Source organism: Halichoerus grypus, chromosome 3 (assembly GCF_964656455.1).
Source record: "Halichoerus grypus chromosome 3, mHalGry1.hap1.1, whole genome shotgun sequence".
NCBI classification, from domain to species: Eukaryota; Metazoa; Chordata; class Mammalia; order Carnivora; family Phocidae; genus Halichoerus; species Halichoerus grypus.
The window spans coordinates 172,746,376-172,770,782 of NC_135714.1; the positions used below are offsets into that span (position 1 = coordinate 172,746,376).

At 35.4% G+C, this 24,407-nt stretch overlaps 1 protein-coding gene across 1 annotated transcript in view; it reads right to left on the reverse strand.

Moving 5' to 3' along the window:
- LOC118552477 (disintegrin and metalloproteinase domain-containing protein 5-like) overlaps nt 1-24,407 on the reverse strand; it is a 163,394-nt gene that overhangs the window by 58,534 nt on the left and 80,453 nt on the right. The window contains exon 10 of the mRNA XM_036118922.2: nt 13,102-13,297. Within this exon, the coding sequence (XP_035974815.2) occupies nt 13,102-13,297 (196 nt within the window). The remainder of the gene's footprint in view (nt 1-13,101; nt 13,298-24,407) is intronic.

Below are 24,407 nucleotides of genomic sequence, written 5' to 3' on the forward strand. Positions count from 1 at the left end.
AACACATCGACAACAATACAATAATAGTGGGGGACTTTAACACCCCCTCACTGAAATGGACAGATCATCTAAGCAAAAGATCAACAAGGAAATAAAGACTTTAAGTGACACACTGGACCAAATGGACTTCACAGACATATTCAGAACATTCCATCCCAAAGCAACAGAATACACATACAGAAGAATGAAACTGGACCATTTCCTTACACCACACACAAAAATAGACTCAAAATGGTTGAAAGACCTCAATGTGAGACAGGAGTCCATCAAAATCCTAAATCCTAAAGGAGATCACAGGCAGCAACCTCTTCGACCTCAGCCGCAGCAACTTCTTCCTAGAAACTCGCCAAAGGCAAGGGAAGCAAGGGCAAAAATGAACTATTGGGACCTCATCAAAATAAAAAGCTTTTGCACAGCAAAAGAAACAGTCAACAAAACCAAAAGACAACCGACAGAATGGGAGAAGATATTTGCAAATGACATCTCAGATAAAGGGCTAGTATCCAAAATCTATAAAGAACTTATCAAACTCAACACCCAAAGAACAAATGATCCAATCAAGAAATGGACAGAAGACATGAACAGACATTTTTCCAAAGAAGACATCCAAATGGCCAATAGACACATGAAAAAGTGCTCAACATCGCTCGGCATCAGGGAAATCCAAATCAAAACCTCAATGAGATACCACCTCACACCAGTCAGAATGCCTAAAATTAACAAGTCAGGAAATGACAGATGTTGGCGGGGATGCGGAGAAAGGGGAACCCTCCTGCACTGTTGGTGGGAATGCAAGCTGGTGCAACCACTCTGGAAAACAGTATGACGGTTCCTCAAAGAGTTGAAAATAGAGCTACCATACGATCCAGCAATTTCACTACTGGGTATTTACCCCAAAGATACAAATGTAGGGATCCGAAGGGGTACGTGCACCCCGATGTTTATAGCAGCAATGTCCACAATAGCCAAACTGTGGAAAGAGCCAAGATGTCCATCGACAGATGAATGGATAAAGAAGATGTTGTATATACATATACAATGGAATATTATGCAGCCATCAAAAGGAATGAGATCTTGCCATTTGCAATGACGTGGATGGAACTGGAGGGTGTTATGCTGAGCGAAATAAGTCAATCAGAGAAAGACATGTATCATATGACCTCACTGTTTTGAGGAATTCTTAATCTCAGGAAACAAACTGAGGGTTGCTGGAGTGGGGGGTGGGGTGAGAGGGATGGGGTGGCTGGGTGATAGATATTGGGGAGGGTATGTGCTATGGTGAGCGCTGTGAATTGTGCAAGACTGTTGAATCACAGATCTGTACCTCTGAAACAAATAATGCAATATATGTTAAGAAAAAAAAAAAGAAGAAGATAGCAGGAGGGGAAGAATGAGGGGGGGAAATCGGAGGGAGAGACAAATCATGAGAGATGATGGACTCTGAAAAACAAACTGAGGGTTCTAGAGGGGAGGGAGGTGGGAGAATGGGTTAGCCTGGTGATGGGTATTAAAGAGGGCACGTTCTGCATGGAGCACTGGGTGTTATGCACAAACAATGAATCATGGAACACTACATCAAAAACTAATGATGTAATGTATGGTGATTAACGTAACAATAAGAAATTTTTAAAAAAAGAAGTAATAAATGAATCAGTAAAGTTGCATGATACATAATTAATACACAAAATTTGGTTGCATTTGTGTACATTAATAATGAAATAGCAGAAAGATAAATAAAGAAAACAACTCCTTTCACATGCACCAGAAATAATAAAATACCTAGGAATAAACTTAACTAAGAAAATGAAAGACCTATACTCTGAAAACTATAAAACATTGATGAAAGAAGTTGAAGACAACACAAAATAATGGAAAGATATTCCATGCTCGTGGATTGGGAGAATCAATATTATTAAAATGTTCATACTACCCAAAGCAATCAACAGATTCTATGCAATCCCAATCAAAACACCAACAGCATTTTTCACAGAACTAGAACAAATAATATTAAAATTTTTATGGAATCATGAAAGACCTCAAATAGCCAAAGCAATGTTGAGAAAGAAAAACAAAGCTGGAGGTATCACAATCCCAGATTTCAAGATATTCAGCAAAGCTGTAGTAATCAAAACACATGGTACTGGAACAAAATAAACACATAGCTCAATAGAACTTAATATAAAGACCAGAAATAAACCCACACTTATGTTGTCAATTAATCTATGACAAAGGAGGCAAGAATATACACTGGGGAAAAGACAGTGTCTTCAATAAATAGTGCAGAAAAACTGGACAGCTACATGAAAAAGAATAAAAATGGACCATCTTCTCACACCATACACAAAAATAAATTCAAAATGCATTAAAGACCTAACTATAAGGCACAAATCCATAAAACTCCTACAAGAAAACATAGGCAAAAATTTCTTTGACATTGATCATAGCAACATTTTTCTAGATATGTCTCCCCAGGCAAGGGAAACAAAAGCAAAAATAAACTATTAGGACTACACCAAAATAAAAAGCTTTTGCATAGCAAAGGAAACCATCACCAAAGCAAAAAGGCAACCTACTAAATAGGAGAAGATATTTGCAAATGATATACCCAATAAGGGCTTAATATCCAAATTATGGAAAGAACTTATACAACTCAAGTCCAAAAAACCAAACAATCCAATTAAAAAATGAGCAGAGGACCTAGATAGACATTTTCCAAAGAAGACATGCAGATGGCTAACAGACATCTGAAAAGATATTGATCACTAATCATCCTGAAAATGCAAATAAAAACCAAAATGAGACATCACCTTACGCCTCTCAGAATGACCAGAATCAAAAAGAAAACAAAAAATAAGTGATGGAAAGGATGTAGAGAAAAAGGAACCCTTGTGCACCATTGGTGGGAATGTAAATTGGTATAGTCCCTGTTGAAAACAGTATGGAGGTTCCCTGAAAAATTAAAAATAGAAATATCATATGATCCAGTAATTCCACTACTGGGTATTTACCCAAAGAGAACAAACAGCCAAAAAAAAAAAAAAATTTGAAAAGTTATATGCACCCCTATATTTACTGCAGCATTATTTACAGTAGCCAAAATATGGAAGCAACCCAAGTGTCCATCAATATATGAACGGCTAAAGAAGATATAGTGTGTGCGTGTGTGTGTGTGTGTGTGTGTGTGTGTGTGTAATGGAATATTACTGAACCATAAAAAATAATGAGATCTTGAGATTGGTGACAACATTTATGGACCAAAGGGTATTATGCTAAGTGAAATAAGTCAGACAAAGAAACTATCATATGATTTCACTTATATGGGGAATCTAAGAACAAAACATATTAACAAACAAAAAGCAGAAACAGACCCATAAATACAGAGAACAAACGGATGGTAGCCAGTGGGTGTGGGGGGAAGATGGGCAAATGACTGAAGGGTAATGGGATATACAGACTTCCAGTTATGGAATGAATAATCATGGGGATAAAAGTTACAGCATAGGGAATACAGTTAATATTGTAATAGCATTGTATGGTGACAGATGGTAGCTACACTTGTGGTGAGCATAGCAAAATGCATAGAGTTGTTGAATCACGATATTATACACCTGAAACTAATGTAACATTGTGTGTCAACTATACTTCAATAAAAAAAGAGCTATTTAATTTTAAAATCAGGAAGGACACCAATGTTCATCTACTTCACCCTTTTATATGTTTAGTTATGTCTAATTTTAAAATCATAAAAAATTCAAATGTAATAATAGCTGCCCTATCACTATGACTTGGTGATTTAGAGGTGCATTGTGTTGATCATGTTAATCACATGTAATAAAACCTGAGATCTTTTGTTGTCACCACTATTAACTGGCAAAGGAGCTCCCTTCAGCAATTTCACAGAGTTTCATAGTTGGAGGACATGATCAATAAACTTCATTCTCTCTCTTGACACAATCCATACATGTAAAAGATGCTACAAAACAAGTCAAAATAGATTTGTGAGCAGAATCCAACTGTCTTTTGAAAAGACCTACTCTTGAACTAATCAGTAAGTAATTAGCTTCTTTTTGTTTTGTCCCAAATTTGATTTGATTTGATTTGATTTGACTAAATCTAATTTGAACTTCTTGATTCCCACAAATTTTATCCAAGGGCCAGGATTAAAATGGTGCAAAATTTAAGGGGGTACAGGAGCAAAAATTCAATAATCAAATAATATCTTAACTCAATATTTTTAAAAATCAAAATTAATGGCAAGAAAAATTCATGATAAACAAAATACTACATTTTAGATAGGGACAGGTCATTGTCATATAACACTGCTTTACTGCCATTGGAACAGCTCTTTCCAATCAGCCCTTAGTTCCTTTGAGTGGCTTGGGGAGCTAGGTCAGTAACCTGCTCCATCTTCTTCCACACACTGGAGGAAAAGTGAAAGCAGCAAAATGCAGGTTATCTCCAAGATTGCTCCTGGTATCTCCCACCACTCTGAAAAACCCAACATCTTCTTTGTGGCCTTTTTCAGCTCAACTTCTGGGACTTAGGATGGCAGTATTTCTGCATTGTTCTCTTGACTATCAAAGCCCAATGCTCTGGCCATCCCACTCCTGACCTAAATTTTCTTTTCTTCCCAAGACTATGTCTGCTCTGGTTCCATTACATAACTCTCCTGTGGCCCTAAAAGATTCAGGCCTTTTGGGCATCAACCTTCCTACTCTTGCCTCTATTTTGCAGGCTTTGAACTGATATCACTGCAAGACCCAAAACCATGAAAGAAGACAGTGATTGGAAGTTAAGTTTGGGACATTCTGGAACATGACCTTGACTCTGCTATTTCCAGAAGCCAGTGGGTGCACGTTCTTGAACAGACAATGCCAAGAGCTAGTCACATCAGGAACTGCAATGACCTGCTGTGAGAATGCTGTTTGCAGAGATTCTAATAAGGTAGAGGCATCAAGAAAATGCATTTTTCACCTGGTAGGGCCCAGTAAAAGCCAATAACTGAGTTTTTCTTGTTTGTTTGTTTGTTTTGGTTTTTGGTTTGTATCTGTTTTGTTTATGTAGCTGCAAGAATCTCTAGGGCAAAGATATTTATTTTGTGATTTTTATGTAATTGTTTGCCTTAGTTGTTAATTCTTTGTATTTTATAACTGACTGTGCTTCCCACCACATTTTATTCCCATGGCAGGACTGTAATGAAGGTAGGCAGGTATTTATGTTTCTGTTTATGGGTGAGGAGACCCAGTTTCTTGCACTTGGTGACACTTAGTGACATTAAGCCCAATGTTCAAGAGTATGAAAAGCAGCTACTCCTAAATATGTCCACATAGAGGATTGCAGCAATTGAAGTACAGAGTAAATACAATCAAAAGGAAGCATCACTGGGGTGCCTGGGTGGCTCAGTCGGTTGAATAACCGACTATTGATTTTGACTCAGGTCATGATCTCAGGGTTCTGGGATCGAGCCCCATATCAGGCTCTGCATTCAGTGGGGAGTCTGCTTGAGATAGTCTCCTTCCCTCTCCTTCTGCCCCTCCCCCCATTCTCTCTACTCTCTAAAATAAATAAGTAAAATCTTTATTTAAAAAAAAGGAAGCATCAACTTAGTCACCTGTGATTTAATATCTGAGACAGAGAGAGGGAAAAGGTGAGCTACTTCCATAAAATGCTTCCATGTAAAAATACTTCAGGCCCCACACATCAATGGAATTTATCAATAATTCTCTAAACATTAATGTATTGAATTCTCAAATCAAAAAGCATAGAATGGCTTAATGGACAATAAAACCAGACCCAACTACACTGCCTACAAGAGACTCACTTGAGCTTTAAGGTCACACAGAGGCTCAAAGTGAAAGGATAGTAAAATATATTTCATGAAAGGGGTAACCAAAAGAGAGCAGGGGTAGCTATATTTATATCAGGCAAAATAGACTTTAAGCCAAAAAACAGTAACAAGAGACTAAGATAGTGATGTAATTTAAGGAGGTCAATTCATCAAGAAGATATAACAATCAAATATATATGCACCCAACAACAGAGCACCTAAATATATTAAGCAAATACTAACAGCTCTAAAGGGAGAAAAAGACAACAATATAGTAATAGTAGAAGTCAACAACCACTATCTACAATTGATAGATCATCCAGACAGAAAATCAACAAGGAAATGTTGGACTTGAATCATACATTGTTCCAAAGGGAACTAACAGACATATTCAGAATATTCTATTCAACCACAGTAGCATTCACATTATTCTCAAATGCACATGGCACATTATCCAGTACAGAGCACATGTTGGGTCACAAAACAAAGCCTAGAAATTTTAAGAAGACTGTCAGTCTTTTCTGACCACAATGGTTAAAACTAGAAATCAATAACAGAAGTAAAACTGGAAAATTAAAAAAAATATATGTGCAGATTAAACAATATACCCCTGAATAACGAATGGTTCAAAGAACTTATCAAAAGAGAAATTAAGAAAAGTCCTAAATAAAAATAGAAGCATAATGTAGGAAAACTTATGGAATGTTAAAGACCCTAAATAGTCAAAGCAATCCTGAGAAAGAACAAAACTAATGGCAACACACTTCCTAGATTTCAAACTATACTACAAAGCTATAGTGATAAAAACAGTATAGTACTGGCATAAAAATGGAGAGACCAGTGGAACAGAATCAAGAGTCCAGAAATAAACCACACAGATACAGTTCACTAATATTTGACAAGGGTGCCAAGAAACTCAATGTAGAAAAGAAAGTCTCTTCAATAAATGGTGCTGAGAAAGCTGTATAACCACATGCAGAAAAATGAAATTAAACCTCTACCTTATACCTCTCATAGAAATGAACTGAAGATAAACTAAAGACTTAAACATAAGACCTGAAACAATAAAACTCCTAGAAGAAAACACAGGAAAAGCACTCCTTGACATTGGCCTTGGCAGGGATTTCCTGGATATGACACCAAAACCATAAGCAACAAAAGCAAAAATAAATATGTGGAACTACATCAAACTTTTTAAAAAGCTGTTTCACAGCAAAAGAAACAATAAAATGAAAAGACAACCTAAAAGAGGAAAGGAAATATTTGCAAATCATATATCTTTTAAGGCATTAATATCCAAAACATATAAAGAACCCATACAACTCAGTAGAAAAAAAAAAAATCAAATAAATTGATTAGAAAATGGGCAAAGGACCTGAATAGACATTTTGCAAAGAAGACATACAAATGGCCAACAGGTACATGAAACATCACTGATCATCAGGTAACTGCCAATCAAAACCACAGTGAGATATCACCTCACACCTGTTATGTCTGTTTTTATAGAAAAGATAAAAATAACAAATGTTGGCAAGGATTCAGAGAAAAAGGAACCCTTGTATACTGTTGGGAATGTAAATTGGTTCAGCTACTACTGAAAACAGTATGGAAATTCTTCAAAATCTTAAAAATAGAACTATCATATGATCCAGCAATTCCACTTCTGGGTATTTATCCAAAGGATTTGAAATCATGATCTCAAAAAGGTATGTTCACTCCTATGCACATTGTAGCCTTATTCACAATAGCCAAAATATGTAAACAAACTAAGTGTCCATTAAGGAATGAATGTAAAAGAAAATGTGATATATCTATATTATTCAACCATGAAAAGCAGAAATTCCTGCCATTTGAGACAATCTGGATAAATCTTAAAGGCATTACACTAAATGAAATATATCAGAGAAAAATAAATCCTATATGATATCACTTATACGTAGAATCTAAAAAAGCCAAACAGAGAAACAAGGAGCAGTTTGGGGTTTTGCATAGTAGAAATAGGGAAATATTAGTCAAGGGTACAGACTTCCAGTTATAATATTAATACATTCTGGAGATCTAATGTACAACATTTGGTTATAGCTAATAAACACCATATTATATACTTGAAAGTTGCTGAGAAAGTAAGTCTTCAAAATTCTCACCAGAAAAAAGAAAGGGTAATTATATGGCAGGATGCAGGTGTTAACAAATGCTATGTGATAATCATTTTGCAATATCTGAATGTATCAAATCAACATGTTGCATGCCTTAAACTTACACAGTATTATATATCAATTATATCCTAATAATATTGGAGGGAAAAGATATTTCAGAGGGAAAAAGACATCAGCAACATGGCAGTGTAGGAAGCCCTGGACTCTCCTTTCCACTCACAAAGTCACTGGTTCAGCTTCAATTCATGGATTAATTTTCTTTGTGATGAACCCTAAATTAAATGAAAGACTCCTTTACTCTGGGAGAATGCAAAACCAGACTCACCAAAGCCAGTAGGGAGATTCAAGACACCCTCTCATCAGCAACCTTACCACAGTGCAGTGTCTTACAAGCAGGAAGAGATCATCTAGCTCGCTGCTTCACCCAGCAGAGAAGGATTTGCTTGGAGGTCCAACATGCGTACATTTTCAAGGGGGCTGCCCAAAGACCTGGAATCTGTATTGCCAGTTCTGGGAGCTCTGATGGGTCTGAACTGTCTGGATGTCCAGGGACTATAGGGGTGGCAGCTTGAGCTAGTAGTCATCAATGGTACTCCCTCTGCTCAACACCAAGTTAGTGGATAAATAATCCCAGTTCTCAGCTTCCCCTTTGGGAGGCAAAGACTTGATCCATTCATCCAGAGCCCGAAGTACCAAACAGAAATCATGAAGCTGACAATACACTAACAACTGAAAAATGCACTAGAGGGGTTCAATAACAGACTAGACCAAGCAAAAGGAATGATCAGTGAACTCAAAAAGAGGTCACTGTAAATTATTAAGAACAGCAAACAAGATAAGAGAATGAGAAAGAGTAACTTAAGGGACTTATAGGGCACCATCAATGAGACTAATATATGCATTATGAGAGTTCCAGAAAAAGAATAGAGAAGGAAAGGATCAGGAAGCATATTCAAAGAAATAATGGTTAAAGAACTTCCCAAGTCAGAAGAAGGAAATGGATATCTAGATCGAGAAAATCCAAAGAACCTCAAATAAGGTGGGCCCAAAGAAATCCATAACAAGACACATTATAATAAAATTGTCAAAATTCAAAGACAAAGAGAGAATTTGACAGAAAAAAAAAAAAAAAAGTGAGTTCTCACATACCAAGGAAACCCCATAAGGCTATGAGGGAATTTTTCAGCAGAAACCTTATAGTCCAGAAGGCAGTGGGATGATATTCAAAGCACTGAAAGAAAAAGCTGCCAACAAAGAATACTATATCAGGCAAAACTGCCCTTCAAAAATTAAAGGGAGATAAAATCATCCCAGACAAACAAAAGCTAAATGAGTTCATGACCACTAGACCTCCCTTCCACAAAATGCTAAAGATAGTAGTGCCAGCATTATGGTGGCATAAGACATCCCTCCTTTTTGTGCCTCCCTTTTAATAAAAAATCCACATATATTTATTATACACCAGGTCTATTTTAGACACTCAAGGAAGAACAGAAGATGGAGAAAGATAGTTCCCAAGCTTTAAGAAATTAAAGATTTACATATAAACACATAAAACATGATATTAAAAGAGCTAATGGGCTTCAGAGTAAGGAAATACTGCAATGAAGCTTTAAAAAACTTTTAGCTGGGGTGCCTAGGTGGCTCACTAGGCTGTGTCTGACTTCGGCTCAGGTCATGATCTCAGGGTTCTGGGATCGAGCTCCATGTAGGGCTCCCTGCTCAGCAGGGAGTCTGCTTGTCCCTCTCCTTCTGCCCTTCCCTCTGCTCATGCTCTCTCTCCCTCTCTCCCTCAAATAAATAAAATCTTTTTAAAAAAGCTTTTTAGCTGAGTTATTTTAAATAATATTAAAGACAGATAGTGTCTACATATCAAAAATTGGGGTTTTTTTGTCTTTCCACAAATTTTATTGTGTTAAAATACAAAATAAAGTTTACCATCTTAACCATTTTTAAGTGTACAGGTTAGTGATATTAAATACATTCATGTTGTGTAGCTGTCACTACCATCCATTCATAACTTTTCATCTTGTAAAATTGAAACTCTATACTTATTAAACAATAACTCTCCATTCCTCCTCCTCCCAAGTCCCTGGCAAATACCATTATACTTTCTAGATCTATGATTTTGACTATGTTAGGTACCTCACAGAGTATTTGTGTTTTTGTGACTGGCTATTCCACTTAGCAAAATTGTCCTCAAGATTCATCCATGTGTATAATATTGCAAAATTTCTATCCTTTTTAATGTAGAATAAAATTCCATTGTTTGTTTATATATACCACATTTTTCTTTTTCCATACATCTATTGATGGACACTTGTGTTGCTTCCAAATTTTAGCTATTCTCAATAATGCTGCTATGAACATGGGTGTACAAATATCTCTTCCAGACACTGCTTTCAATTCTTTTGGTTATAGTCTCAGAAGTAGGAATGCTGGATCATATAGTAATTCTATTTCTAATTTTAGAAGAACAATCATCTATTTTTCACAGCAGCTTGTATCATTTTACATCCCACCAATAGTGCACAAGGGTTCTGATTTCTCTATATACTCACCCATCCTTGTTGGAGTTTTGTGTTGTTGTTGTTGTTGTTGTTTTTGTAGCCATCCTAATGAGTGTGAAACTGTGGTTTTGATTTATATTTCCCTAATGATTAGTAAAGGTGAACTTCTTTATCTTATTTGGAGAAATGTCTATTCAAGTTCTTTGCCCATTTTTGAATTGGACTATTTGTTTCTTGTTGTTGAATTTTAGGAGTTTTCCATATATTCTGGATATTAATTTCTTATCAGATACATGATTCATAAATATTTTCTCCCAATGAAACTATAAAACAGCCAGAGAGCAATTAATAAGATGGCCCCTTGTTTTGGGCCAGGTAACTCTGTTGTAGGAACTGTTCTGTGTATTGTAGAATGTTTAGCAGCATCCCTGACTTTTACCTTCTAGAAGCCAGTAACAGTCCTGCCCCAGTTGTAAAAACCAAAAATGTCTGCAGGCATTGTGTCTAGTAGGCAAAGGCCATGAATACTGCTGAATGTACTATAATGCACAGAATGTACTACAATACACTATTCCCACCTCTCACAACAAAGAATTATCTGGCCTAAAATATCAATAATGTTGACATTGAGAGACCCTGATGTGATTGTTGGGTTTGTATGCACATTCCTTTAGGTGCTACACGACTTCATTTGGAGACAAATACTCCTAATAATGTATGTGACTTTACAACTAGTGAGACCTCCTACCTTTTAGAGGATAAACATCTCCACAAACTAAATGATGCTAAAACTTTAACATCATTTTATATTATACCTAAATATTAAGTTTCTGCATATGCAAAAATAACACTGAAGAGCATACCATAGGAGCTAGACTTCTACAAAAACAAAATTTGCTAAGGAATTTAGAAAAGGACACACATTTTACCCCATAAGCATATTTTGGTCAGAAACTAATAATTTAGTGGCACATAATGATTTGTGTTAGGTCTGTGAATAAGACTTTATTGGCTGTTGCCTATAAATCATATATCATTCTTATCTTGGAAAGCTAATGCCTTCAGAATTCTATTAAGCCCAGGGTGCCTGGGTGGCTCAGTCGTTAAGCATCTGCCTTCGGCTCAGGTCAGGATCCCAGGGTCCTGGGATTGAGCTCTGCATCGGGCTCCCGCTCCTCAGGAAACCTGCTTCTCCCTCTCCCACTCCCGCTGCTTGTGTTCCCTCTCTCGCTGTGTCTCTCTCTGTCAAATAAATAAATAAAATCTTAAAAAAAAAAAAAAAAGAATTCTATTAAGCCCTACTCAAGACCTTTCTGGTTAACCAGTGTCCATGGCAGATCACAGATGACCTAGTCAAAGAATTTTAGTTAATTTGGATTGAAACACAGTTATGGTTGAGGAAAATTTTTCAGCTCCAAAACTTTCAATTTCCTTTTGCCCCCAAGCTCTGCCGGAGGCTCACAAAATGTGATTGTTTTTCAAAAATAAATACAAAACCTAATTGATAGTCAGGCCCAGACTTATCATGTCCTAAATGCATTAACACAAGTAATCACTAGGATTGGAGAAATATTTCTTCAAAATCAAGATGCTTTAGATATTATACTTATCTCCAAGAAATTTGTAATACTTTGGGAGAAGACTATTGTACTTAAATATCTGTAGTTCTCACAGAGAGCTTTAAATCACTCAAAATCACTGCTAATACTAAAGAAACAATAAACAAGATAAATAACTTGGGGGATATGTAGTTGATATCCCACTATATGGATCTAAATTTATCTAACTAGAACTGAAATTTAGTTTCCTGATTTTACTAAGGGAAACACTGAATCATGGATCTGAAGTAATTTTCTGTTTCTCCTAATTTTACTGGCCATTTCTTTGTTTGCATCTCAATTACGTTTTAAATACTAATGTCACCATTATCTTGCCAGATAACACAACTATGATTCCTATAGAAAAGCAGAACAAAATTATAATATCACCCAAGCCTCTACCTCATCTCCTCCTTCAATTCCTGTCATTCATATAGATTTACATAATACTTAGGTAGGTACACAATACATATGACCTCGCTAAGGAAGACTTAAAGGGAGGACTGAGAATAAAACATTTTACTCTCTCAAAGAACATGAACTGTGTATGTTCAGGAAATTGTGTATTTCAATGAAGCTAATGACCTACACATTTACAGGAAACTATCAAAGTGAACTAGACAGGTCATAAACTGAAGCACTCACTCATGAGTAAGCCCCTTTGAATAGACCCACACTTGAAATACACACAATTAGTTATTAGTTCTGCTTTGTTCTAGTAAAAACCTTGTTTCATTTGAGCCTAAACTAAACCCCACCACCACCAATTCTATATAATCTTCTGAGAAGCTGCATTTCCACTTGAGGTTTCTTCCTTTGCAAACAAGAATTCCATATAAATTAAGGGTTGTTTTTTTTTTTCAGAATCAAGAAAATTTTATTTCTTTTTACACCAAGGGGCAAGACTTCACTCATTAACAAATTATATTTACATTTTGTCCTATAGAATTGAATAACAAAGCTTAGAATAATCAGAATTTAGGAACTAAGAAGAAAGTTTTGGTCATTACCTCCTCCAATCAAATCTTTACACTGTTTGCTATGTATCCGACATCGTCCTCCATAACAGAAGGCATCACCTGAATCACAACTTTGTCCATCACGTGCATAAGTGTCAGGCACACAGTGTGAGGAAACCCCATCGCAATATTCAGGGAAATCGCATTCGTCCAAAGATTTCCTACACTGTATACCAAGTGGCTTTAGCTAGAAGGGAAAAAGGAATATAAGATTATGCAGCAATGATACTCAACTTTTCTTTCCCTTCAGGCTTTAATTTTTCATTTTTTTTCTAAGTTGCTAAGAGCAAGGAGAAAATTAAATCTTGTTAGCTACTTAAGCACTGCATAGAAATTTAAATAATTAAATTTACTGTGGATAAAAGAGTGGGTAAGAGAAGTGAGAAATTCAAAGATAAGTAGACTACCATAATTATAAAAAAAAAAGACAAAAACTAAACCTAAGCAATTAATATAAAAATCACTTCAAAAAATTACTTTCAACCCATCATGGCTACGCTTGTGTGGACATCCTTTGGTTTCTCCATATGCTGTCCCTTCAAGCAGAAATCAGCAACCATTTACAAAATAATAAATACACATCATAAACATAGATTTGTTAAGGTAATTTAAGGACACACAAGAAAAGGTTTATTTCACATATCCATTCCAAACAACTATAAAAAATAACTTCCCCAATTATACATCTCTGATCTCTTCAGTACTTCCTCTAGCTAATTCCTTCCAGGATTTGCTTTCTGTATACCTGTCTTTGCCAACAAACTTCCAAATATCATCACTGCAAACACTTTCCTCAGCCTAAACCCCAATTCCTCATGGCTATCCTATGCAAACTAAGTCAAATTTGTTCTAGCTTTCAAAGGTCCTAGAGGCCCAACTTCTATAACATTCACCACCCCCCAAAATAGGTTTTCTGTATACATTTTTTCCATGTTGTCAACAAGTATTTGCTATATTTTACAATTCTGACACAAATTCTTCAAGTGATGGGTGGGAAGACAAACATAATACTTGAGTCACCCAAGCTTAAGTAGTTAACATTCAAATCAAAACCAATGATCAAAATTACTTCTAAAGGAAAATACATATAAGTATAATGAAAAAGTATTAATATCAGTTTCTTTAAAATATGCTTCCTTTTATAAATATGTATAAATGGCAATATTACACTCATTCTAATTTCTTCTATTGTTTTGACTATTGTTTGTAGCAGTTTAAGGGTCACAGAAAATATGAAGTGTAAGTACAGAGATTTCCCATATAACCCTTGGCCACACATACAAAGCCTCCTCTCTTATCAACATCTCCACCTGGAGTGGTACATTTGTTACAATTGATGAACTTACATGATACATCATAATAAGTCAAAGTCCATAGTTTACATGAAAGTTCTTTCTCATACATTTCATGGGCTTAAACATATGTATAAGGGCATGTTTCTATTGTTATGGTATCATACTGAGTATTTTCACTGCCCTAAAAATCCTTCATGTTCTGCTTATTCATCTCCCCTTCAGTTCCTGGCAACCACTGACCTTTTTACAGTCCTTTTCCAGAATGTCATATATTTGAAATCAGTGTGTAACCTTTTCAGATTGGATTCTTTCACCCAACTTCTTTTTCAATACTTATAAATACCCAGTCCCTCAAATGCTCTTTGAACAAAGTTTTATCATCCTACTTGCTCCTCTATTAAGAGGTGTTCATGTTTCTTTACTTGGTTCCCTAATTCCAAAATGGCCCTAAAGCTTAAAAATGGATGATTCCCTTTTACTGAGTGTTTTCTCCTAAAATCTTTTTGTGTGTGTTTTTTATTTTGTTTTTAATTCATTTTTATTCTTGCCAAGACTCTCAGTCTGTACATGTAAGGTGCAATTCATTGTCAGGACTATGTTCCTTTACACAACTAAATAAGGAATGGGTGGGTTAATTTATTGCCTCTGACCACCACACCAGCCTCATCTGAGTACCCGCACAACGAGCTAACCCCAGCACACTCACACCCTGTAGCCAGAACCCCAAATTCCCCAGCAGATGGCACACATGAGCCTCCAACAAATGGGCACAATCCTACAGACAACACGGATATCAACAGCTGGCTTGACTCTGCTGAATTGCACAACCTTGAAAACTTTAGGGCACTGCCTCAGGGAAAATTTATGAGAGGCTCTCCGTAGCCAGACTGGCTTTCTGGAATTGAGAGAAGGTGTACAGTCCTAATCTCTGCCCCCTCCGCCCCAGGAGGTGTGGAACAACCCCAGAAGAGGAGTGGAACAAGCACACCCATAAAAAAGGTTTGAGAGATACCCAAAACTCTAGCTGGGCTGACTGGTGACTGGCTTCTTTCTCTCTCAAGGCCAGTTAGTAAACATTGGAAGAGATAGCTCTTCTTCAAATGTGAACGCAGAAACATAAAGAATCAAGGCAACATGATGCCAATAAAGGAATAAAATCGAGCTCTTGTGGAAGACAAATGAAAGAAATGGAAATGTACAAAGTGTCTGACAAAAAATTAAAAATAATCACCTTAAGCTCAGACAAGAGAGCACAGATAGACAAATAAACAAAATCAGGAAAATGATAGATGAACAAAATGAGAAGTTTCACAAAGAAATTATTTAAAACAAAAGAACCAAACAGAAATTCTAATCTGAAGAATACAATGACTGAACTGAAAAATTCCATTGAAAAGCTTCAAGGGCACAGCTGATCAAGCAGAAGAAATAGTGAACTCAAGGGCAATTATTTAAAATTATCCAGTTAGAAGAATAAAAAGAAAAAGATTAAAGAAAGCTTATGGTACTTACAGGACACATCAAAAGAAATAACATATGTGCTAGGGGAGTCCCAGAAAAAGCAGTGAGAGAAATGGGCAGAAAGTTTATTTAAAGATATAATGACAATTTGCCAAATCTAGAGAGGAAAATGTACATAAAGCCAAAAGAATTCTTCAAAAGACACATTACAAATAAATTGTCAAAAGTCAGTGACAGAGAATTTTGAAAGTAGTAAGAGAAAAGCAACTCATCACATACAAAAGAAACCATATAGGATTATAAGCAGATTACTCAGCAGAAACCTTGCAGGTCAGGAGAAAATGGGATAATATTTTCAAAGTGCTGAAAAAAAACAACTACTAACCAAGAATACTATATCCAGGCATGCCTGGGCAGCTCAGTCGGTTAGGCGTCCAACTCTTGATTTCAGCTCAGGTCATGACCTCAAGGGTCATGAGATGGAGCCCTGTGTCAGGCTCCGAGGTCAGCGGGGAATCTGCTTGAGATTCTCTCTCTCTCTGTCCCTCTTCTGCTGCCCCTCCCCCACCAAGTGTGCGTGCACATGCTCTCTCTCTCTCTAAAATAAATGAAATAAATCTTCAAAAAAAGAAAAGAATACTATATCCAATAAAGCTATCATTCAGTAATGAAAAAGAGATGAGACTTTCCCAGATAAACAAATCTAGGGAAGTTCATCATCACTATACATGTCTTACAAAAAAATGCTAAAGAGAGTTCTTCAAGTAGAAATGAAAAAATTCTAATTCACAATATGAAAACACAAAAGTATAAAAATCACTGGTAAAAGTAAGTTATAGCTAAATTCAGAATACTCCCACTACTGTAATAGTTGGTGCATAAATCACTTTTAACTCTAGTATAAAAGTTAAAAGATAAAAGTATTAAAAATAACTATAGCTATAATAATTTGTTCATGGATATGCAATATAAAAGGATGTATATATGACATCAATAGCATAAAATGGGAGGGGATTTTTTTGTATGAGATCAAAGTTAGTTGTTATCACTTTAAAATAGACTGTTATAACTATAAAATGTCTTGTGTAAGCCTTGTGGTAATCACATACAGACACACACACACACAAATACCTGTAGTGAATATACAAAATATAAAGAAAATTAATCAAAGCATACCACCACAGAAAAATCATCAAATCACAAAGTAAGACATTAAAAGAGGAAAAACAGGATAAAAACAACAAAACAAACAAAAAACAATTAATATGGCAATAGCAAATCCTCCCTTATCTATAATTACTTTAAAAGTAAATGAATCATAACCAAAAGACACAGAGTAAGCAGATTAATTAAAAACAAGATCAAACTATATGCTACATACAAGAGACCCACTTAAGTCTTTAGGACACACAAACTGAAAGTGAAGAGATAGAAAAAATAGCTCATGCAAATGGCAATCATACAGAGCAGGGAGGGCTACATTTATGTCATACAAAATAGACTTTAAGTCAAAAATGGTCACAAGAGATAGAGAAAGTTATTATATAATGATAAAGAGGTCAACTCATTAAGACGATATAACAATTGCAAATATATATGCACCCAACATCAGAATACCTAAATATACAAATATTTACAGAATTAAAGAGAGTAGGTGACTTCATCACTCTACTTTCAGTATTGGCTAGATCATCCAAAAAGAAAAATCTATACCAGAACAGTGGGCTTGAAGTGGGCATAGACCTAATGGACCTAACAAACACATACAGAATGTTCCATCCAACAGCAGCAGAATACAAATTCTCCTCAAGCACACAAGGAACGTTCTCCAAGGTAGATCATAGGTTAGGCAAAAAAAAACAAGCCTTAACAAATTTAAGAAGACCGAAATTATATCAAGAATTTTTTCTAATCATAATGATGTTAAACTGGAAATCAATAGTGAAAATTCACAAATATGTGGAAATTAAACAACACACTCCTGAACAATGTATTAAAGTAGAAATCAAAGGGAATCAAAAAAATATCTCAAGACAAATGAAAAATTGAAATCTAACAATTAAAAAATTAAGGAATGCATTAAATGCAATTCTGAAAGGAATATTTATAGTGACAAACACCTACAATAAAAAGAAGGAAGATCTTCTTAACATCTCAAGGAACTAGAAAAAGAACAAACTAAGCTCAAAGTTACCAGAAGAAAAGAAATAAAGTTTAAACAGAAATAAATAAAATAGAGATGAGAAAAACAATAGAAAACATCAGTGAAACTGAGCTGGTTTTTGTAAAGATAAAATTGATAAACCTTTTGCTAAACTAAGAAAAAACAGAGAAGACTCAAAGAAATTATAAATGAAAGAGGTGACATTACAACAGATATCACAGAAATGCAAAAGATCATAAGAGACTACTATATATATATATATATATATATATATAAAATCATATAACTTAGAAGGGATAAATTCCTAGAAACAACCTATCAATTGAATCATGAAAAAAAAAAATAGAAAAATCTGAACAAACCAATAATGAATAAAGAGATCAAATTAGTATAGAAAATCCCAGGATCAGATGGCTTCACAGATGAATGCTACCAAACACTTAAGGAATACTTAATGCTAATCCTTTTCAATCTCTTCCAAAAAACTGAATAGGAAGAAAAACTTCCAAACTCATTTTATGAGGTCAGAATTATCCTAATACCACAGTCAGACCAAAGTACCAGAAGAAAAGAAAACTATATGCTAATGTAATTTTGACCTGATGAACAGGCCTGATGAACATAAATACAATAATTCTCAATAAAATACTAGCAAACCAATTTCAACAGCACATTAAAAGTATCATACATCATGATCAATTAAGATTTATCACTAAATTCAAGGATGTTTGAACATATGCAATCTAATAAATGTGATACATCACATTAACAAAGTGAAGGATTAAAAATAATATGATGTATTATATGTTGGCTAATTGAATTTAAATTTAAAAAAATGATCATCTCACTAGATGCAGAAAAAAAACATTTGACATAATTCAACGTATTTTCATGATTAAAAACTATCAACAACTTAGAAGGAATGTACCTCAACATAATAAGGACCATATGACAAGCCCTTAGCTAAGACAAGGGTGCCCTCTCTCACAACTCTTATTCAACTTAGTACTGGAAGTCCAAGCCAGAACAATTAGGCAAGAAAAAGAAAAGGCATCCAAATTGGAAAAGGAGTAGTCAGGTTGTCTCTGCAGATGATATTATCCTATATATAGGAAACTCTAAAGACTCTACCAAAAAACGATTAAAAATAATAAGTGAATTCAGTAAAGTTGCAAGATACAAAATAAAAATATAAAAATCAGTTGTGTATCTTCATACTAAAAATGTGCTATCTACAAAAGAAATTAAGGAAAAAAAATCCCATTTACAACATCAGCAAAAAGAATAAAATTCTTAGGAATAAATTTAATCAAGGAGTTATAAGACCTGGATACTGAAAAATATAAAACACTGATGAAAAATTCATGAGGACACAAATAAATGGAAAGATATCCTTTGCTGATTTTGCTTTGTATTTTTTTGCTGCAATAAAGCATAGTGATGAGTATGCTATATGCTGAATGCTGTGAGTCCTCCTACTGAGTCATTAAACCTGGGGATAGGGGGTGCCTGGGTGGCTCAGATGGTTAAGCATCTATCTGCCTTCAGTTCAAGTCATGATCGAGTCCTAGGATCAGTTCCCTGCTCAGTGGGGAGTCAGCTTCTTCCTCTGCCTCTCCCCCCCGGCTCATGCTCTCTCTCTCTCAAATGAATAAATAAAATCTTATAAACAAACAAACAAACAAACAAACAAACCTGGGGATAGTACTGGGGACCTCTGACAAAGAGGAGAATTGCTGCGTTAACAATACGGTTTTCCAGTCCCTTCACTTGGAACATTTTACCATTTATTTAGATGTTCTTTTTTCTCAGCAGTGTTTTGTTAAGTGTATATGTTTTACATTTCTTTTATTAAATGTGTTCCAAGGTACTTTTCGATGACATTATGAATGAAATTGTTTTCCTAATTTCATTTTCAGATTGTTCACTTCTATTATATAGAAATACAGTTCATATTTGTATCCTGTGACTAACTCATTTATTTCAAAGGTATTTTTGGTATCCTGTGACTTTGATTAACTCATTTATTTAAAAGGTATTTTTAGTAGATTCTTTAGGATTATTTACATACAGGATCATGTCATCTGCAAATAAGGAGAGTTAGTTGTACTTTCTTCCCTTCCAAATTTGATGCCTTTACTTCTTCTTCTTACTTAATTGTACTTTTTAGAATCTCTAGTACAATGTTTAATAGAAGTGATGAGAACGTACCTCCTTGCTTTGTTTCTGATTTTAGGGGGAAAGGACTCAGACTTTCATCATTAGTATGTTAGCTCTAGATTTTTTATAGATGCTCTCCATCAGGTTGTGATCCTTCCTATTTCTAATTTGTTAGTAATTTTATAATGAGTGGGTCCTTTTTCTGCATCTTTTGAGATTATCATGTGTTTTCCTTCATTTGATTAATATGGTGTGTTATATTAATTAAACCAACCTTATATTACTGAGATAAATCCCTCTTGGTCATGGTAGATTATCCTTTTCACATGTTTCTGGATTCTGCATGTAACTTTTTTAGAATTTTTGTATCCACATTAATAAGGTATAGTTTTTCTCTAGTTTTCTTGTGATGTCTTTGGTATTCAGGTGATACTATCCTCATAGAATGAGTTTAAAGGGTTTTTTTTCTCATATTTTCTGAAAGAGATTGTGGAATATTGGTGTTTCTTTTTTAAATGTTTGATAGAATTCAACAATAAAGCCATCTAGACCTGAGCTTTTCTTTGTGGAAAGATTTTAAGTTACTAATTCAATTTCTTTACTTGTCCATTCAGATTTTCTATTTTTTCTTAAGTCAGTTTTGGTAATTTGTGTCTTCCTATTTTATCTAAGTTGTCTAATTTGCTGGATATGGTAGTTTAGTAGATTTCCTTATATTCTTTTAAATTATGTAAGGTCAGTATTGATTCTCCCCTTTCATTTCTGTAAAACCTCTCTTTCTTAGTCTAGGTAAAGTTTATCCATTTTTATTGATTTTTTTAAAGAACAAATTTTCATTCCTCTGATTTCCTCTCAACCTTTATTTTCTTCCTTATATTTGCCTTGGATTTAATTTGTTCTTCTGTTTATAGACTTTTAAGGTACAAGCCTAGATTATTGATTTATTTCTTATTTTCTAATATAGGTTATCTACAAGTAAAAATTTCCCTCTAAACACTGCTTTGCCTTTATGCCATGTTTTGTTTTTTAGTTTTCACTCAGTTCAAAGTATTTCTAAACTTCTTGTGATTTCTTCTTTGATACATTGATTATTGATAAATGTGTTATTTAATTTCTAATATTTGTAGATTGATTAAATTTCCTTCATTTGTTGATTTTTAATTTTATTTTATTGATATCGGAGAATATACTTTATATGATTTCAGTCTTTTAAAATATACTAAGACTAATTTTGTACCCTAGCATATGGTCCATCCTCAGAGATATTCCATGCATGCTTATAAATACTGTATATTCTGCTGTTGCTGGGTGGAATGTTCATTAATGTCAATTTGGTTAAGTTGTTTGACAGTGTGGTAGAAGTATTCTATATCAATGATGATTTTTAGTCTGGTTGTGGGAAACCGTGAGCCAGAAGACCCAGCAAAGCTACACTCAGATTCCTGACCCACAGAAACTGTGAGGGGAAATGTGAATTTTAATTTGGGGGGTAATATATTATGCAATAATAGTAATATATAACATTGCCTTATAGAATCTGACTCTTGCCTGCCACCCTGTCTGTCATAGTATGGGTTCTCCAAAAACCGGAGCTTGAAGCAAAACTTATATCCTAATGCTTCATTAAGGTTTGGGAGCTTGGGGAGATCAAAGCAAAACAAATACAAGATGGTTGGTGCATTAATAAGCTGGCCAAAGTTTTACCAAAGATATGTAGTTGCTGTCTCCAGAAAGAGCATATGAAACATTGCATTTCAAACAATCTGTCGTTTGGATTGAGCAGAAAACCATGGCCAAGCATATCTGGGTAGTCACATAGACTCAGTCCAGGAGACCATGTACTATAGCAAATCAGGTGGTAAACTAACCGTATTGTATGTGAATTCTTCATTTTCACAAAGGTATTTACCAGAGGTTTTTTTAATTGTCGTTAAAACAGAAGCCAGTTTGTAAAATGATTTGTCAACCATGTTCTAGAAAAATGTATAATAATTACCTTACCTACTATGGTTTGAATTGGCATTTATAACAAAGAAGCCATATTTTGGAAATGAATGTTCATTAGGCACTTTTGTCTTTTAATCAGTAGCAATGAGCAGAAAAGCATGGATGAACAATTCTGAAAAGTCACAAAAACTAGGTCCAATACACTATTTCTTTCTCTATCAGTCATTAAATTGTAAGAACATAAGAAGCCATTTTTCTTTCTTTCTTCATTTCCCATTCTCAGAATCTTTTTATTACTTGTCTTTTGTTTGAATCATCTATACCAATACTTCTACTTGTCACTGAGGTATTAGATCAAATGTCATCCCTTAGAGAGCTATTCCTTGTTTACCCTGACTAAAATACACCCTCACTCAGTCTTTATTCTTTTGCCCTATTTTATTTTTATTTTTTTTAAGACTTTATTTATTTGACAGAAAGAGAGAGAGAGAGAACAGCAGGGGGAGCAGTAGAGGGAGAGGGACAAGCAGAAGCAGGCTCTCCACTGAACAGGGAGCCTGACGCTGGGCTTGATCCCAGGACTCTGAGATCATGACCTGAGCTGAAGGCAGACTCAACCACCTGAGGCACCCAGGCACCCCAGCCCTATTTTATTTTTAAATCACATATCACTATCTGAAATTATCTTTTAAATATTTGTTTGTTTAAAGATTAATCCTCTGTAATACCCCTCAGGATGGGATAAAATATTTTCTGAATTAGTGAGTGGATAAACAATTTCAAGCTGCAAATAAACTGTAAATGAGTATCTGTTTCTAATGTCAACCTTTTATTTCATCCAAATTTCACTGAGTTTTTATTTGTATATTTTGGTTGTTGTTTTCTCCACACATTGTTGCTGTACATTAGTTTTAAGGATATGAGTAAAGTAGAGTGATGTCTACCTGCCACATTAAACTGAATTACATCAATTTTCTTTGATATTAAGAAAACTTAAAGATAGGACTGTGTTTTCAGTCCTATCTTTCTTTTTCTCTATTTTTCCTTCTGCTCTAATCCTTACATTTGACTCTATCTTCTTAATATTTGTCTTCCAACTCTATGACTAGTTTGAGGGACAGAAATTTGGGTATCCACTAAGATTAGCATTGATTTCATGCTTAAATTGCAAATTTAGTTTATCTGTAATCATTGCTTATTTCATACACCATTAACTTTATTGTGTTCAGTTCCCTTCTTATGACATTGTCTTAATTCAAAGAGGTCAACCCTTGTAATTTTTTGAGAATGACAGTTTCCTGAAATTGCTTCTGGATCCTACAACTTAATTTTAAAAGCACATCCAAAGAACGATGTCACAAGATGGCAAAATAAGAATCCCCTACTCATATTTTCCCTCAGCAACAATACTTAACAGCAGTCCACAGACAAAAGTGCCTTCAGCAAAGCTCTGGGATCCAAGTAGGAGACACTGAAACCCAGGTGAACTCTAGGACTGAGGAAAGCTAAATTGAAAAGGCAGGCCCTCACCCAGGCAGCTACTTCCTGACCCAACTAAAGACCCAGAAATAGCTCCATACCCAAGGACTTGTCTCAGCCCCATGTGGCAATGATCCTACTATAAGCATCACATGCCAAGGAACCCAGGAGGAGTCGCATCTACCCATGCATGAGTAAGAGGCACAAGGACCTTAGTTCCAGATGTAGACCCTGAAATGGCCCATGAATCAGCTGTGGTCCAGGAGTACCAGGAGGTAAGCACAACAAACTTAGACTATTTTGAAAGGGTCATGTGACTGAGCTCCAGCCCCTACCAGCAGCAGCCTAAAAACCATCCTGCTGGTACGGGTTTTTGAGAGGAGACACTCCCATCTTCACCAAAGTTTCAGAATGGGCCCCATAATCAGCTCCAGCCTCCCTCCCAGTCCCAGTCCCCAAGCAGTCCTTCCAGCCCTGGGACTTCGCAGGAAACTCTCTCACTTATGGTTGGGAGTCCAAAAAGGGCCCAATATTATGTGCTAGCCCCCTCCCAGCCTCAATCCCCTAAGAGTCCTGCCAACAAAAGGACCTGTTGGGAGACACTCCTGTCTGTACTCCCAGAGATCCTGAAAAACTCCTATACTTGGCTCCAGTCAAGAGCTGTCCAGCCCACTCAGGGATCTGGCAGGAGACATGCCCATCTGTGCCCCCAGAGCCAGGTCCTCAGATCTCAATCTTGGTTGTGGACCCTGAAACAGCAGAGGAACACAGTTCTAGCCATTCAAAGCCAT